This window comes from Arachis hypogaea, chromosome 1 (assembly GCF_003086295.3).
Source record: "Arachis hypogaea cultivar Tifrunner chromosome 1, arahy.Tifrunner.gnm2.J5K5, whole genome shotgun sequence".
NCBI lineage: Eukaryota > Viridiplantae > Streptophyta > Magnoliopsida > Fabales > Fabaceae > Arachis > Arachis hypogaea.
In genome coordinates, this window is record NC_092036.1 from 96,959,793 (window position 1) to 96,975,541 (window position 15,749).

At 31.2% G+C, this 15,749-nt stretch overlaps 2 protein-coding genes across 2 annotated transcripts; both read right to left on the bottom strand.

Annotated features, from left to right (window-relative positions):
* Positions 1-7,410: 7,410 nt before the first annotated feature.
* LOC112699141 (uncharacterized) lies at positions 7,411-8,739 on the bottom strand. Its single transcript, XM_025751688.2, has 3 exons — positions 8,211-8,739; positions 7,878-8,132; positions 7,411-7,721 (listed from the first exon to the last, which is right to left on the bottom strand). Exons 1-3 carry the CDS (start codon positions 8,407-8,409, stop codon positions 7,681-7,683), a joined length of 495 nt encoding a protein of 164 aa, XP_025607473.1. The 5' UTR covers positions 8,410-8,739; the 3' UTR covers positions 7,411-7,680.
* A 375-nt stretch (positions 8,740-9,114) lies between these two features.
* On the bottom strand, positions 9,115-13,967 carry LOC112699157 (very-long-chain aldehyde decarbonylase CER3). Its single transcript, XM_025751689.3, has 12 exons — positions 13,720-13,967; positions 13,084-13,288; positions 12,763-12,992; positions 12,427-12,662; positions 12,134-12,353; positions 11,234-11,361; positions 10,821-11,077; positions 10,567-10,674; positions 10,053-10,259; positions 9,857-9,967; positions 9,611-9,784; positions 9,115-9,510 (listed from the first exon to the last, which is right to left on the bottom strand). The coding sequence occupies exons 2-12, from the start codon at positions 13,135-13,137 to the stop codon at positions 9,346-9,348; spliced, it is 1,890 nt and encodes a 629-aa protein (XP_025607474.1). The 5' UTR covers positions 13,138-13,288; positions 13,720-13,967; the 3' UTR covers positions 9,115-9,345.
* Positions 13,968-15,749: the final 1,782 nt, after the last annotated feature.

The window sequence follows — 15,749 nt, forward strand, 5'->3', positions numbered from 1 at the left end:
ATATTTATCTTAAATTAAATAAAATACTAAAATATAATTTAATTATGTACATTTTATATCAAATATAAGATAAAAATTTAATTTATTTTTAATTTCTTAATTATTAATGAATCCAAGTTTTAATTAAAAAGGGGAAGAACAACATGCATATACACATATATGTATATATAAAATATAAAATCTAGCATAGTTACATATATTAATTTAAAACATGTCAGCTAATATATGAAAATAGTAACTAATACAATATGATTAAAAATAAATTTAGTATGTATTTTTTTCACCTTTCTACGTGATGAAAATATTAACTAATTTTAATATTATTTATACAAGACCAACAATAATATATTGTATTTACTATTTTTAGTATAATAGTAAAAATAATTTTTTACATTATTAAATTTTTTTTATCTTATTTAAATTCAAAAATAATATATTGAACAACTTTCATTTTACTTTTCATATTAACGTTTCTTAGACAAAAATAAGTAGGATGAGATCATTGTATTTTTATATTTGAGACACTAAAAAAAATCATTGTATTTTTTTATTAAAAATAAATAGTTAAATAATAAAATAAACCATTAAAATCATCTTTATAATAATATTTTAAAATTTAATATAAAAATACTTTTAACAATAGGGACCACCTTTGCCGAGAAGACTTTCGATACTTCACTTTGAATACTCCTTAAACCAGACCAATTAAACCATCGACTCTAATATCACTTGTTGTTAATGGATTTCTCATCTTATAAACTCTTCACTTTTCCTTACTTTTTTTGATGTGCGACTAACTTTAACACTCCTCACACTTGCACACTAACAACTCCAACCTCTTATATGTGCATCCGTACCTGCTCTCAATTTATGTCTCTCAATCTTAATCTCCTCTCTAAATGCAGCCTAACATGAATATTAAATAACCACACACCTCCTTATTCCTACTCCCGTTTTTCTCGTATAGAGTAATGCTAGGTGAAATCATCTTAAAATATATATTATACATATATATTGTTGATGACTATTTGACAAATGGCATATATAATATGTAGCTGATCTGGCAGGGCTATGTGCATTGTAGAATGGCCAAATAACACTTGTTACTTTGTTTATTAAACGTAGTACTTTACAGAGAAAAAACTCAATTAAAGCGTTTTCATTTTGATTAACAGCATCATTGCAGTGCCTTTTAACTTGTCAATTTCATGATTGCCTTGAATCAAGGGTTTGGTTGCTTCCCATACACCATCATCTCTAAGCAAAAGATGTAATCACACACATTTGTTTAATTAACACTATTATTAGACATAATTAAACAGAGCATCAATATCTATATTTATATATTATTCTATACACATTAGATAGCATGCCAGAACCTGCTAACGGCATGTCTTTCCTCAAAGTTCATACATATAATAAGATTTGTCTTTCATTTGCTACTGATGAGAGTCAAATTTGAAATTATAATAATGGATGAATATAATACGAGCTGGCAGTTGCCTAAATCACTATAAAAATTTATTCTACCATAAAAAAGTATAGAGAGTCAATACATATATCGTACAATGTATACTATAGGAGTTAATTTTAAATTAAAATAAAAATATAGAATGTTTATTTAAAACTGTTCACATATACGTATTTTAGAATAATAAATGTGTGTTTGTGTGATCAGTTTTAAGTATTTTAAATTGGATGTTTGATTCAAAAAAATATGAGATGTTTATTATTCCTTGTATTCGGATGATTATTCTGGATAGTATAAGTGTATTATGTTTGATAAATTAGTAGCATTTTACTCTGAATATTCGAATCTGTACGATAACAAATGATTAATTTTAATTTTTTATTTATGTTGGGCCAAAAAATCAACTCATTGTACACATTATATACTTACTCCGTTGACTTCCGAGCAAGATTTTTTTGCCATATCTTAAAATAAAGTGAAACTTAACACATTTATCATGTCTAATTACATAGCATTGATACAATAATGAAACCAATTTAAGATTATAGAGCCAACTACACATCAAAACTAAATAGCCTAAAACAAGTGTTGTTTAAGTATAATTTCATATAATGGATCTATGGTATTAAAAATGAATGTGGGTTCAATTAAGAACGTAACACTCTAACTGCTCTGCCTAGTGCCTAGGGTAGCCCAATTGGAAGGGCCCATCACACTCTTAATTACACCTTTAATTGCACGAGTTTGTTAGAAAGTCAAAATCCTTAATTTTGGCTTAGGCCCTAAGAGAAAAACACAGTTCAGCCCCCATCTCATCATAGAGGAAGATGCAAAATACTGTACACACAAGACAAGGTTTACTATCACTCTAGCATGATCGACAAATGAACTCATTAATTCAGGAAAGAGAAACTGCATGAACTGATTTTTTTTGTCATCTTCTCACTCAGGGTTTTTATTTAACATTATAATGTATAACCTCTTTTTTTACTGTCACATTTTTCTCTATGTAAATTATTCTTTTTACACTATGAACAAAATTTGAGCAGTTTGAATTTTGAAGGGCAATTAAGAGAACAAAGGGCGGCCTAATTATCACTTTCAAGAAATAATTTACCTACCTCTACTTAGATTAACCATGTCATGATTCCATACATATCAATCATTATTTCCATGTTAGCAATGATCTTCCACAGAAACTCTTACTCATGGACTCATGGTCTTAGACTCTTAGTAGCATCTGAAATAAAGTCTCTCTCTCTCTCTCAAACCATATCATAAAATATATGGCAATTAATTATAAATGTAATAAGAATAAGCGATAAGAAAAAAAAAGTGATATGATCTTCCCTTTTTATTACAAGACTTTTTTTGGGTGTAATTTTATTACAGGACTTTAAATGAAAGAAATACAATACAATACAATGATATATATTATTTCTTCCAAACCCCAAACTTAATTAAAGATTTATGGTTGGTTGAGGAGGAATGAGGAGTACATAATATAAATATATATGTGTAATTTCTAAACTCCATAGAAATTGGACAAGCACCTTAGGACGGTGACTTTAGCTTCAAGTGCAAGTATGTAGTTTTCAATGCCTTTGAACAAAGTGTGCATGTCCTCCATTCCACTGCTCCCTGGAATTGACCTTTGAAGCTCCCCAAGCTTCTTCTCTAAGCAAGAAGAAGTAGTTTTGTTGCCACCACCATTGGCATTCTTTGCCAAACACAACTTGGCCCTTTTCTTTCTTCCCCCTCCTCTACGCCTATTATTCATCCCCATTATTTTAATCCCAGCAAAGAAAGAAAGAAAGAAAGAAATGTATAGTGAGGTCGGAGGATATGATATATATAAATATATATATCATTCAAATAAAGGTTTATATAGGCAAAATACTAGTTGGTCTTGTAAGAAAAATAATGACAGTGCTGATGATATGGTATCAATTATTTAACTTAATTTGTGGTGGATACATACTCATGTTCCTGTATGGATATATTAGTTAATTTATTTTAGAGGGAAGTCATGATCACATCCTCAAATATTTCAATACGGAACTAATTAATTTATGGAAAAAAAATATCAATTAAGTGTACAATGATAATAAACAAGGAATATATTATGTTTTTTTATTAATGAATAGTATAAAATAAAATAAAATTATCTATGTGATTTGTTATTTATAATGACGTGTTCTATTATTACTACATGAGTATACAAATGACATACGTTATTTTTGATACTGACGTATTTATTATTTTTTGAGTTTTTATATAATTAATTAATTATTCTTAATTTACTACGAATTCTAACGAAACAGATAAAAGTTTGCATTAAAAAATATTATTTTCGTGATGATCTTCTATAAATAGATATATTATTATAGTTAACAATATATATAAACACCGTCTTTGAATTTTATATCATGAATTAATATAAGAACATAATGTATTTATTATTTGTTATCGTAAAAGATTTAATTGATTTTTTTAGAGAATAATTAATTTGAAATCAAAATTTTAAGGGACCTAATTATTATGTTTTTTTTATTTTATTTCATTATTTATTTATTTATTTTTTACCATTAGCTAAGGTACATATGTTTGGTTGGAGTAGAGGCTGGAAAGGTGAGCCAAATATGACATTATTATTTAGTACAATTTGCAAGAAAAAAAGAGTAAGTCCATGGAATGAAATGCGAAGTATGTTTGGTCAAATTGGAAAATTACGTGTATTTATGTATATGTATGTTATATGTATCTATGTATGTGTCCTTTTCACAGCTGTGCTCGTGCGTCGCCTACAAAATTTGAGGTTAAATCAAACCAACAAACCCTACACATTTCGTCTTAATTCATTCGCGTGGTATTAAATAAAGTCTGTTTGGTATGTAAAAATGGTGTCTCATAATATATATATTAATGTCTATATGACTGCGTTTGTTTACAGAGACACAAAATTGTGTTTGACAGAGGAGATATAGACAGAGATAATGTGTCTAGAGATACTAAATTAGTGTATTTTGTGTCAATTCTGACAAGAAGGACACAAAGACACTAATAAAAGACACAATTTATTTTTTATTTTTTCTCTCATTATTCTTGTTAATTTTTCATAATTATATTTTTTATTATTATATTTTTCGTCTCAAATTTTTTGAATGAAAAAAATGAGAATAAATTTGATTTTTATAATTTGTTCTAATTTATCGCCAAACAAAATATAAGAACACAAAATTTTGTCTCTATCTATCAGTATCTTATTCTATCATGTTCTCGAAAACAAATGCAGCCTATATGATCATAGTTATTTTACCTATGGCTATAAGTTCAATTCATAAAATCTTCTTTACTATTTTCACTTTCTTAACCAAACCCTAAAAAGCAAGCAAAACAAATACATTACTGACCCTAGTTGGTAGAACATTAATCTAATATGACGGGGTTGAATTTGTATGCACGAATTAAATAGAAGCTTATGCTAGCTAGTAGAGACACCAAGACAAGGGCAACATGTTTTTGAATTTCGGAATGTTATATGCATTGTTCTCTGAGTATCTCTTTTTTTTTAAGTATTAGAATAATTACTAAAATATATTATAGGAAGAATTTTAAGTGTATCGAGAACATTGGTATTCTAATTGTTTTAACCGTTGATCTGAATTATAAAAAATATATATAATATATATTAATTGAAATTAACGGTTAAAACAATTAGAACATCGGTGTTTTCGATACAGTTAAAATTTTTCCTATATTATATGCATCATTTTCTGTGCATATGGACATTTTCATGTACTCTTTGTTAGTGATTGAATTAAAGGTAAAAACTAAAAAACATGACATAGATACCATAAAATAGGTTTTGGAAACTATATGATTTGAATCAGTTAATAAAGACAAAGCAGCTTAAAACACTAGCCATAGTAGCCAACTCATGATAACTGTTGAATGAAATAATCCAAATTAAGCATATATCCTTTTATTATTTGTCTGTAATTAATTTAGTCCCATTTGGTCTTTGTGGAGGTCTAATCGTCCGATAATATAAGCATAATTATTTTGTGACCACACATTAAGGTAGTTTGTGTAGAAGAAAAAAGAAAAAGAAAAAGAAAAATGATGAATGGGTTGAATGTGGTATGCTTATTATATGGTGTCAGCATCGAACAAGTACCAATCTTATCAAGGGAAAGGTCATTTTCAAAACACGGTGAGTATCTGAAACTAACCAATACGCCAGCCTAGCCCAGATAAAGATAGATAGCCTCTTGTGCATACTCCACTACTATTATTGATCAAAATAATGTTTATATCATACATACACAAATTTTAATTTCAATTATAGATAAGCAATTGAGATATGCATTTAAGGGGATACACGTGCATAGGTATGTAGGGGCCTTTCTTAGGTGTCAGGTGTGTTATTTCTACCGCAACTTCATTTCTAATTTACTAAGTACTACTACTGCTTATAAATCTAATCATACATATGGACTTTCCTAAGACTAGTCTTTTTCATTACATGCATGTGCTCTCCGATCCGGATTTTCTGCCTTTCAGGTCCCAATGCAAATTATCCTTTCTTCCTTATTATTAGCCAATTAATTATAACAAACCATGCATGCATTGTAACTCAATTAGCAATGGACAGTGGCAGACCAGTAGATATGGTATAACGTTGCCACTACGAGATCCTCGGGGGTTGTACTTATAACAAATTAAAGTTGTTATCAATTAAAGGACTTTGAACCGGGTCATGTTCCTCTTCATTCTTATTAACATCAATACTACAAAGCACAAAAAGGAAAAGATTAGGAGTAGTTAGCACCAATCCTACTTAATTTGGAATCAATTTTCTTTATTGCATATTGCATTTATCATGTTTCCCTCTTTTTGGTACATTCATTCACCTCAACTACAATTGCAACTCCATCTAGTCCTTACCGGAATTGTTTATACATATCATTATTCTAATATGCAATCAATCAATTTCGTGACTCTAACCAATTTAATCACTAATGTCCATAACAAACGCCTTGGTATATATATATATATATTATCCTGTACTACTTCCTAGGTCAAAACTGGGGGCTAGGATTTAATGGTTTTAACAACTAAGGTGAAGGACAAGGATACATCATTGAGTAGTAGGCCAGAAAGAAATGTTACACAAGTCCCAGTACAACACTACTACTTCCATTTCCATATCACAATTCAAAATTTTGATTTGGGAAAATCCAAGAAATGATTATACCCCAAATTAGCCTTCTAATTACTTGGGATTTTGCAAATGATCTGTCATATCATTGATAATTGTCATGAGAGTGACACAACAGAGGATTCCCACGTTATGCAGAAATATCTCAACAGCAATAAACGTAAAAATAGCAAATATTACGGACAGCTTCACCACTTGCCTCCTAAAAGTGCTACATACATGATCACACATCATATATGCTCAATGCTTAAATCCAACCAAGTTTTTAAGTAAATAAAAACCACTTGACAATGCAGTAAACTAATCAACTTTATCCTAATTCAGAGAGTAAATAAAGCATCTTCAAATAGTGAAGTCTTTGACATATCAATAACAATCACAACACTATTTACTCAACTTAGAAGCTACAACTCAATTTGATTCAGACACAGGAAATGTGGAAAGAAATCAGGACTAATTATTAGATACCAGCTAAGCTGGTGATAACAACCTCTCTGGGTGTGTTGCCTAATTAAATGCGTTATATCTTTTAGCAGCTATGATTGTCACATGCAAATTAAATACTCAAATAACTCCTATTCTTGAAAGAGAGTCATGTTGCAAATTTGTCCGATTATGCATATAAGAAAAAAGGCAAATCCAACTTTCATTGGTTATGTCAAGTTCTTAAAAACGTAATCTAGAACAGTAGAATTTCGTGGTTGCCAAAGATAAGTTAAAAAGAAACAAGCGATCTTCATATTTACACTCCAACCCCATGCTTACAATTACCAGATAAGTAGTTAAAAGTTAAAACAAGTCCAACATTACATGAAAAGTTGATAAAATGAAGTTACAATACAAACAATGGCATTATCTTTTTCCCATAAAAAAAAAAAGGACGGTTACTAGTAAAATTCTAGATTACATTCATTACATGTATGTACACCTAAAAGAAGTGTCCATATAATATAGATATAGGTGTTTATATGTCCAAAAGTTTCAATCAACTATGAGTTCTCAGCTGCGACTTGACAGATACATTTCCTGCAGCATAAACATAAGCAGAGTTATAAACAAGAGTTCCAAAACCAATTTTGATTCATATATCATTTTCATCAATTATTGACAATACAATGACTAGTACTAGTTGATTGATTTAAGGTGATAAAGTAAGCATTTTATGCAGTAAAGGAAGGTTACTTAAGGCAGAAACGGAGCGACGCATTTGATACACAGTGTGCTTTACAGTTTCATTTTGCACCCAAGTATGATGGTGTTGAGAGAGATCTGTTTGAGGATTCACATTTCCGCTTGTGAACCTTGTTGGTGAGTGCTGTGATGAACCTGAAGATGAACGAAGGAGGGGAGCATACATATAGACATCGGATTTCAGGTATTCTAAAAGTTGGTCTACAAAACGCTGCTTCTCTTTCCTTGGTTTTTTGAGTTCAACCACTGAAACAAATAAATACGTCATAAAAAGAAGCAGGAGAAGATGACAGAAGATAAGAGGAGATGGAGAAGGAATTGAACCTTTAGCAGGGGAAGGAAAGAGAGGGAGAGCAGGGTCGGGAAAATCTGATACCAGGGGAGCGTACATGAAAGTATCGCACTGCAGGTATGTCGCCAACTTCTTCAGAACCGCCGCTTTTCTTCCGCTCCCACTTTTCCTCTTCTTTCTAACTCTCAGCCTCATCACCTGCCCGCTCTTTTCCACTATTCTTCTTTGCATCTTTCCAAACTGGAAACAGAGAAACCCAAACAACAATAATCATCGATTTGTTACGTTCATGGCGGTTTACAAAGTTTCACAACGCCACACGTGTTTGGCTTCCAGTAACCGCTACTGTTACGTGTCATCTTTCTAGAAATTGCCGCAACTTCATTCTTTTCAGGGTTTTGGTCCAGTTAATTGGGCCTGAAGTCCATTTCGCTTCTTTTTTTATTGTTTGTTGTTGGGTTGGGTCTGCTTGTGGACCCTGGCCCATTATAAAAAAACGAAAATTTTAATTTTTTTTACCAAAAATAAAGAGACTCGAATCTAAGAACTCTTAGTTGAATATGGAAACATTAATACACTATGCGATTTGAGTTATAACTCCTGGTCAAAAATTGTGAATCTTATTATGTTTGTTAACTAAAAGCGTAATTATTTTGTTTTTTCCCTGCTATATATCCATTGTCAACCAAAACAATAGACCGTATTAAAAGAGAAATGCTACTTATTTTTTAAATTTTCAAATTTTAGCCAAACTTTTGATTTAAATAATATTGTTTAATTCATTTAAATATCCATTTTTATAGAAAGTTATTTATTTTTTAGTTTTTCTCTTTTCTAAAAACTAAATGATAGACAATTTTTAAAATATATCTAATCGCACGAAAAGTACGTCGAAAAATACAATTATAGAGTAGGACTGTAGGAGACATACAGATATATTATGTAAGAAGAAATATTATTATAGCACGTAATTTTGATAATTAAACTTTGAGAGAAAGTTAATATCTGTCTAACATTGTTTAAATATGTTTGGAATATTAAAGTAAGCTATGAAGTAAGAAACATACATTAAGAGGGGTCCTTACATGAATGGACTTAATTAATCACATTTAAATGGCCACTCTAAGGTGTAAGATGTGATAAATAAGAAAGAAATGAGATGGATGATTAGAGTGATGATACTGGGCGTAGTCCATGTTTGAGGGCAGCTTCCCACACAAGATCGATTCTGTGAACATCAATGGCGCCAACCTCATGATGAGTCCATCCTTCAAGACTATGCACCACTCCTCCTGCATGGCATGCATGCACTACTCCCCTTTCCATAGTGTACTGCATGTAACAAATCATCCATTCATCACAAACAAATTATACATTAATTAATTAAGATTATAATAATAATAATAATAATAATAATGTTAGTAGTAAGTACCTCACAGGAGCCTAGGCCTTGCACGTCTTGTGGTAATCTCATAGCTGCAAGATCACCGTAAGTGCAATCTCTTCTAAACGACAAGATTGGTGGCACCACAAATTGATGAAAGTGGGTCCCACGTGGCGCCCAGCTTTGCTCTCTTGGCGATATCCACTTGCCAACAATCCACGTCTGTCAATGCAAATTGCATTGTTCAAGATTCTATAATAATCAAATTAAGAGAGAGAAGAATTAATTAATTACCTTGCAGTGTTGTGCCGCTTGGTATTTTGTGACTTGGACAAGGTAACTTTGATATTCAAGAGGTGCTTCCCTTTGAATCTTGTGAAATCTATCCGTTGACAGAGTCAACATCTGCACACAACAAATAGAGTCAAATCAAAGTTTCTTTCATTCATTCATGGAATCTTAAGTACAAGAATATTACTATTGTACTTACGAGAACTCTGACTTTCTTACGGCAGAGGTAGAGTGCGATTGCTCTTCCAAGCTTGGAAGTGGCTCCAGTGAGGAACACCTCATCCACATGCTCGGGAATTTCGTGGAGGATCACAGCAGCAGTTAATGTGTTTCCATGAACAACTCGAACTCTGAGATTTCGATGCTTATCCACGAAAAGCTTTCCACCGCCATTTAGTGATTCATTCTGTGTATATATTTAATTATTTATATCTTCACATCATTATAATTAATAATTAATCAATTACATATAGCAGTTGATGCCTAGCATTATGTTACAAAAAAGTGAAAAACTGAGGCAACTATGACGTGTATATATACATATATATAGAAATTTAATTTAATTTATGTGATATCTACCACACAACAAGAAGAGCATTAAGAGTCAAGACCCTCAACAACTATGCTCAGACAAATTATTAAACATCAGTTATTTATAATCAATCATGCACGTTCCTTTCAACTAATTTATAAGTTAGTTAGGTAGGCCAAACCTTATTCAATGCAGCAAGGCTAATGACCTTGACCCCAATCCTATCTGCCCTCAAGATTGCTTCCTCAATCTGCTTATTGATTCCCTCAGTAGCATAGGGTATGAAATACTATTAAAACAAGATAATGCATTTAGTTATTTTTAGTTTTCAACAAAATAAAATGATGATATATATATATATATATATATATATATATATATATATATATATATATATATATATATATATATATATATATACACACACAGACTAACCATGAAGCCACATCTAGGTACAACCCATGTTTGGTGCAAGCGATCTCTGAGGTAGTAGAAGGAAACTACAAAGGTTTTGGACCAAACCCACATTGCTAGCAAAACTAACAAGGCGAATGGCCAACTTGGGACCAAGAAGAATCTTGTTCTGTATGGCAACGAAGCAAAGGATCGAAGATAGAACTGAATGTGCATACAAGAACTCACATCAACTATGTGGGCCAAGAAAACAAAATCCGGTACCCTACAATTGTTCCCTGCATTTAAAAAAGATAGTTAGATAATGCATGCATTTATATTGAGTAGCTATCTAACATCTAACACTGAAGTCAAAGTGAGAAAGTATTACTCCCCTCCTCCTGAATTGTTTATTTGCATGAAAGTCATTAAGAACTTAATTATTATATTATTACCTGAACCTGAGCTTAATCTTTTGTGTAATTGCCATGAATTGGAGTGAAGGGTATTGCCTAGTGCATCAAAGAGGGGCATGAAGAGGCAGAAATTGGTGTTCTTATCAGTGTGGTGCAGGCTATGGTATCTGCATCAGAACATGTAAATTAAATGAATGTATATAAATAACTATGGGGTAAATGATGGTGGGAAAAAACAAGTTTTGCTTCGAATTATATTGTATTGGACTTATTTCTGGACCACTACATGTACACACGTTCATCTCCATTTCTTAATGCCACTGCCCTGGTAGTTGAAACATCCAACAATAACAGAACAGGGAATTGAAGAAAAAACAACAATAGATATTTATATGTATGTCTCACAAATCTAAAAAACCTTCAGGTGAAAAAGTAATTTAGTGTTATATATATGTCAAATATTTAATACATTGGAAACACATAATTTAATGGAAAAGTTCTAAAAAGATACTAAGAATGCAAGAAAGATATATATTTACAACAATAATTTGATGTTAACAAAAAGATTAAAATGATAAAATAAAAGAAACTAAGTTGAAATCCTGAGTCCTCAATTGACATGTTATCCTTACTTTACTGATCTTTATTGATTATTGCCAATCCATCATTTTCTTTCCTTCTCATCACAGGCCTTAATTAATTTGTGTTAAAATCCCAAGTCCCAACCTCCAACTGTACCATAAAGCAACACCTATTCTAGTATGTATGATCACATCTCTTTAATGTTTTGGCCATGCATGCAGTAAATGCATTTCTGTTGTATCACCAAAACAACAGACATAAATCAATGCGATGGCAGTGAGATATCTACATGTACTTTGGTTTTTGTATCTTGGATAAATTATTATTTAATTGTTACTTGTGTTAAGAATGACTTACGTTGGTGTGAAAATCAAGTATCTAAGGAGAGGAAACCTTTCAAAAGTCTCATGTGGGACCACTTCAACATTGCAATGACCTAAGCACCTCAGAAAGTCAAAAGTCAAAACATAACCATACACCAAGCTTGCTGATCCATATCCCATTATGGATGCCCCTAAAACAGGGATTCCTATCACCACCGTCAAAACAAGGTGCTCCAATAGTGTTGCATTTCCAGCTGCATCATCATTATTATTCCAAGATTATTTATTTGCACTTGTTTAATCATTATTAATGAGTTAATTTCTCACCAGTAAATGGCCCCGGAACAGGAGATGAATGATGAAGTGAATGGTAATGAGTGAAAAGAAAGTGATGTTCATGAAACTTTCTATGCATCCAATAGTAAAGTGGCTCTGAGACTCCCACGTGCAGAATCATAGCAGCAACAACACCTTTCATATTCCATAATGGAAGATCTTGAAGAAATGGAAACACATAACAAGCCATGGACCCAACTAGTGCTTGAAGAATCAAGAAGTTGTCCCTATTCCACAATTAGGAAAACACAAAGACTAATAACTTTTATCATCAATAAATGTTAAGTAGTAGTGTGGTGCAACAATAATGATTGTATATATATGTACCAGTCCCATTCTAGATCAATCTGCTTGAAATCCACACCTTGTTGAAGGATCCTTCGATTTCGATTGAGAAAAAGCATGTGACTGTAAGAACTCCACAGAACATGAACTCCTCCTCTTAGAATCCATAGTATGAGCAAGTGAAGGCTCCAGCAGCTGATCATGGAGTAGAGTTCCACACCATTCAACCATTCATACACAACCTTCCCCACCAATGGACCATATAACACATACTATATTTATGAAATTGAAAACACACAAGTAGTTAGACTTATTCTATATACATAACAGATGCATCACATAAATATATATAATATAATATACCTTGAATAATCCAAAATTTTCCCATGGCCAGCTTGATAAAGGAGCACTACCCATTTCACTGCACTAGGTTCTGCTAGTTTAAGATATTTACAAACCCTGTTAAATGTATGTATGGTATCTTTCTTCTGAGGAAAAACTCTTACTTTCTGTATTCTCCTAAAGCTGAATAGAGCCCCAAAAAACTATGGCAGCCAAGGAGCAGAAACTGGAAAAGATCCCAAAACCAAACAATAATGATAGTATCAGAGAAGAAGGAAAGAAAACAAAAAAGAAGGGAACAGCAAAGTGTTGGAGAGCTGAAGAGGTTTAATTTGTTTCTGCAAAGAACCAAATTGTTTTTTGTTTCAATTGGGGATCTCTTACAATCACCACGTTTGAGCTACAACTAGAAGCATTTATTCCTATATCACCTATTTATAAAGGCAGATCAAACTAGTGTATGTGTGTATCAAGTTAGTTCAATGCCCCCTGGCCCCCTCCTCATACATGTCTCTTTCTCATCATTCATACCAATTTCTTAATTCTTAATTATCATTAAAAATAAGAAAGAATTCATAAAATAAAGAGGTATATGTATTACACTTGCCATGCATGTTAATAATGCTAGAAATATATAGAGTACTTAATAGTTAATACCACTAGTGCCCATTAATCCCAGAACATAATTTGAACCAGAGATTCTTGCTAGCTGCTAGCAGCCAGTTATGTTGCACTTGTATTAATTATTATAAGTGTGATTATTGATTGATTAGAACACAACTTGGAACAGTATTAGTGGTTCACTAATCACTAATCCACGCGTTCTTGGCACAGCTGGAGAGAAGTTAATGCACCATATGGTTGGAAGATGAGACAGTACTAGTGTTTAATTCTCTCTCTCTCCAATCTCATAGTATTAGTAGTATTATTATTCATAAGGGTAGGTTAGGGGTCTGTTCAATATATGGTTTTCGATAATGATAGTTAGTAGTGCATAATAATCATACGTCTTCACTCAATATATACAATTTCGTAGCAATGTTGCTTAGAAAGATCATTTATTTTGATAATTAATTACTAAGTATACGGCTTTGCCTGATATAGTACATACATTTCATTAGTGAAGATAAATTAAGAGCCTAATTTTCAAGGTCTAAATTTAGTAATGTTTTATAATTTTATCTAAAGTAAAATGTGACCTTGTGTAGTACAATATTCACTATTATACGAGCATATATGTTCTTTGAAAGAAAGGACAGTAATATTCATTAAACTTGTACTGTAGATTGAACAACATATATTACTAGAAAATTAATGGGATTTGATAAAAAGTGAAAAAGATATATATGAGTGAGTTGGGTGGAGAAGGATTATTCAAAGAAATTGCAACGTACAAATAATAATGGTGGTGGTTTCTGATCTGCCTTTTTCTTCTAACTAATGAAACCAGAAAGTGTGGTAGGAGTTGTTTACACATTTACACATTTATTTGGAGCCGCCTAATTAATACTAATCAACAAGCAAGTTAGAGATATATTGAATTTTATCATTTATGTATGCACGCAACATTATGAATGAGTGACGTAGCAGCAGGAATGTTATTTAATCAATTCAGTTTAAATATATATATGAGACTCTTCATTGAATGATATGATCATCAAACTCTACATGTGGGGTGTGTTGTGAATTTGTGATGACTTCAGCTTCCTAATCCAACTCTTCATTGATTTTCATTATTATGAATAATATGAATTGAAGGAGGACAAGTTCTTTAATGAAGTAATTTATTTAAAAGATTTTGATGTACTATAAGTAAAAGTTAGATAAAAGATAAAAATTCATATGAAATTATTTTTATATAAAATTAATAGTTAAAAATTGTTAAATAATAATTTAATTAAAATAGGCCAATTAAATATATTAAATTATTTAATGATTTTTTTTACTATATTACAAATTAATTTTTATCAATTAAAGAGGTCAAATTATAATTTATGAATTTTTATAAATCATATTTTAAATGGAGAGCCTAGGAATATTCTTTAATCCATGAAAAGAAATATTTCCTCTAAACCATTAAAGACATTTTAGGCCTGGGAAACATGTAGGGTTTCATAGCCCAAATACAAGATGAAAACAAAAACTTAGAGAATGGGTGCTTGGATGACCCAAAAAAAAAGAGGAACTGGTGGGTGCTTGGGTCCACAACACATATACCACGACTTACTACAATATATAGACGCATTCCAAGTCAAAATATTATGCACATAAAACAAATTATTGCTTGTTTTGCCACCTATAACTTTTAATTAATCTACAAATTTCAGAAGTCGGAGAAGACTGAAGAGTATTCAGCTCTATGCTCTATACAACCATCACTTTGATCTTAGCTGGCTAGCTAGTTAGGTAGGTATATAGATAGGCTATTTTTAATTAGCTGATGTCTATATCTATCTGTTAGACAAATGAACATGATTACATGTGTTTGTTATTGTTTGTTTAGTGAAAGCCAAATCTATGAAGCATACACAATTTTTTGATTTGTCATGTCAGTGTATTAAGTATATTTGAGATACATATTTATTGTTATTTATTCGATATATATGTATTTTATATTTAAATGTGTCTTAATAAAAAAATAAAATAAAAATTTTGAATATATTTGTATATATTTAAATACCATCACG

Coding starts and splice junctions, on each gene's coding strand:
- LOC112699141 (XM_025751688.2), bottom strand. CDS start 8,409: ATGCAAAGAAGAATAGTGGAAAAGAGCGGGCAGGTGATGAGGCTGAGA. Junction 8,133..8,210: donor CTTTCCTTCCCCTGCTAAAG/GTTCAATTCCTT, acceptor TATTTGTTTCAG/TGGTTGAACTCAAAAAACCA. Junction 7,722..7,877: donor TCGCTCCGTTTCTGCCTTAA/GTAACCTTCCTT, acceptor TTTATGCTGCAG/GAAATGTATCTGTCAAGTCG.
- LOC112699157 (XM_025751689.3), bottom strand. CDS start 13,137: ATGGGTAGTGCTCCTTTATCAAGCTGGCCATGGGAAAATTTTGGATTA. Junction 9,968..10,052: donor GTAAGAAAGTCAGAGTTCTC/GTAAGTACAATA, acceptor TGTTGTGTGCAG/ATGTTGACTCTGTCAACGGA. Junction 9,785..9,856: donor AAGCGGCACAACACTGCAAG/GTAATTAATTAA, acceptor TTGCATTGACAG/ACGTGGATTGTTGGCAAGTG.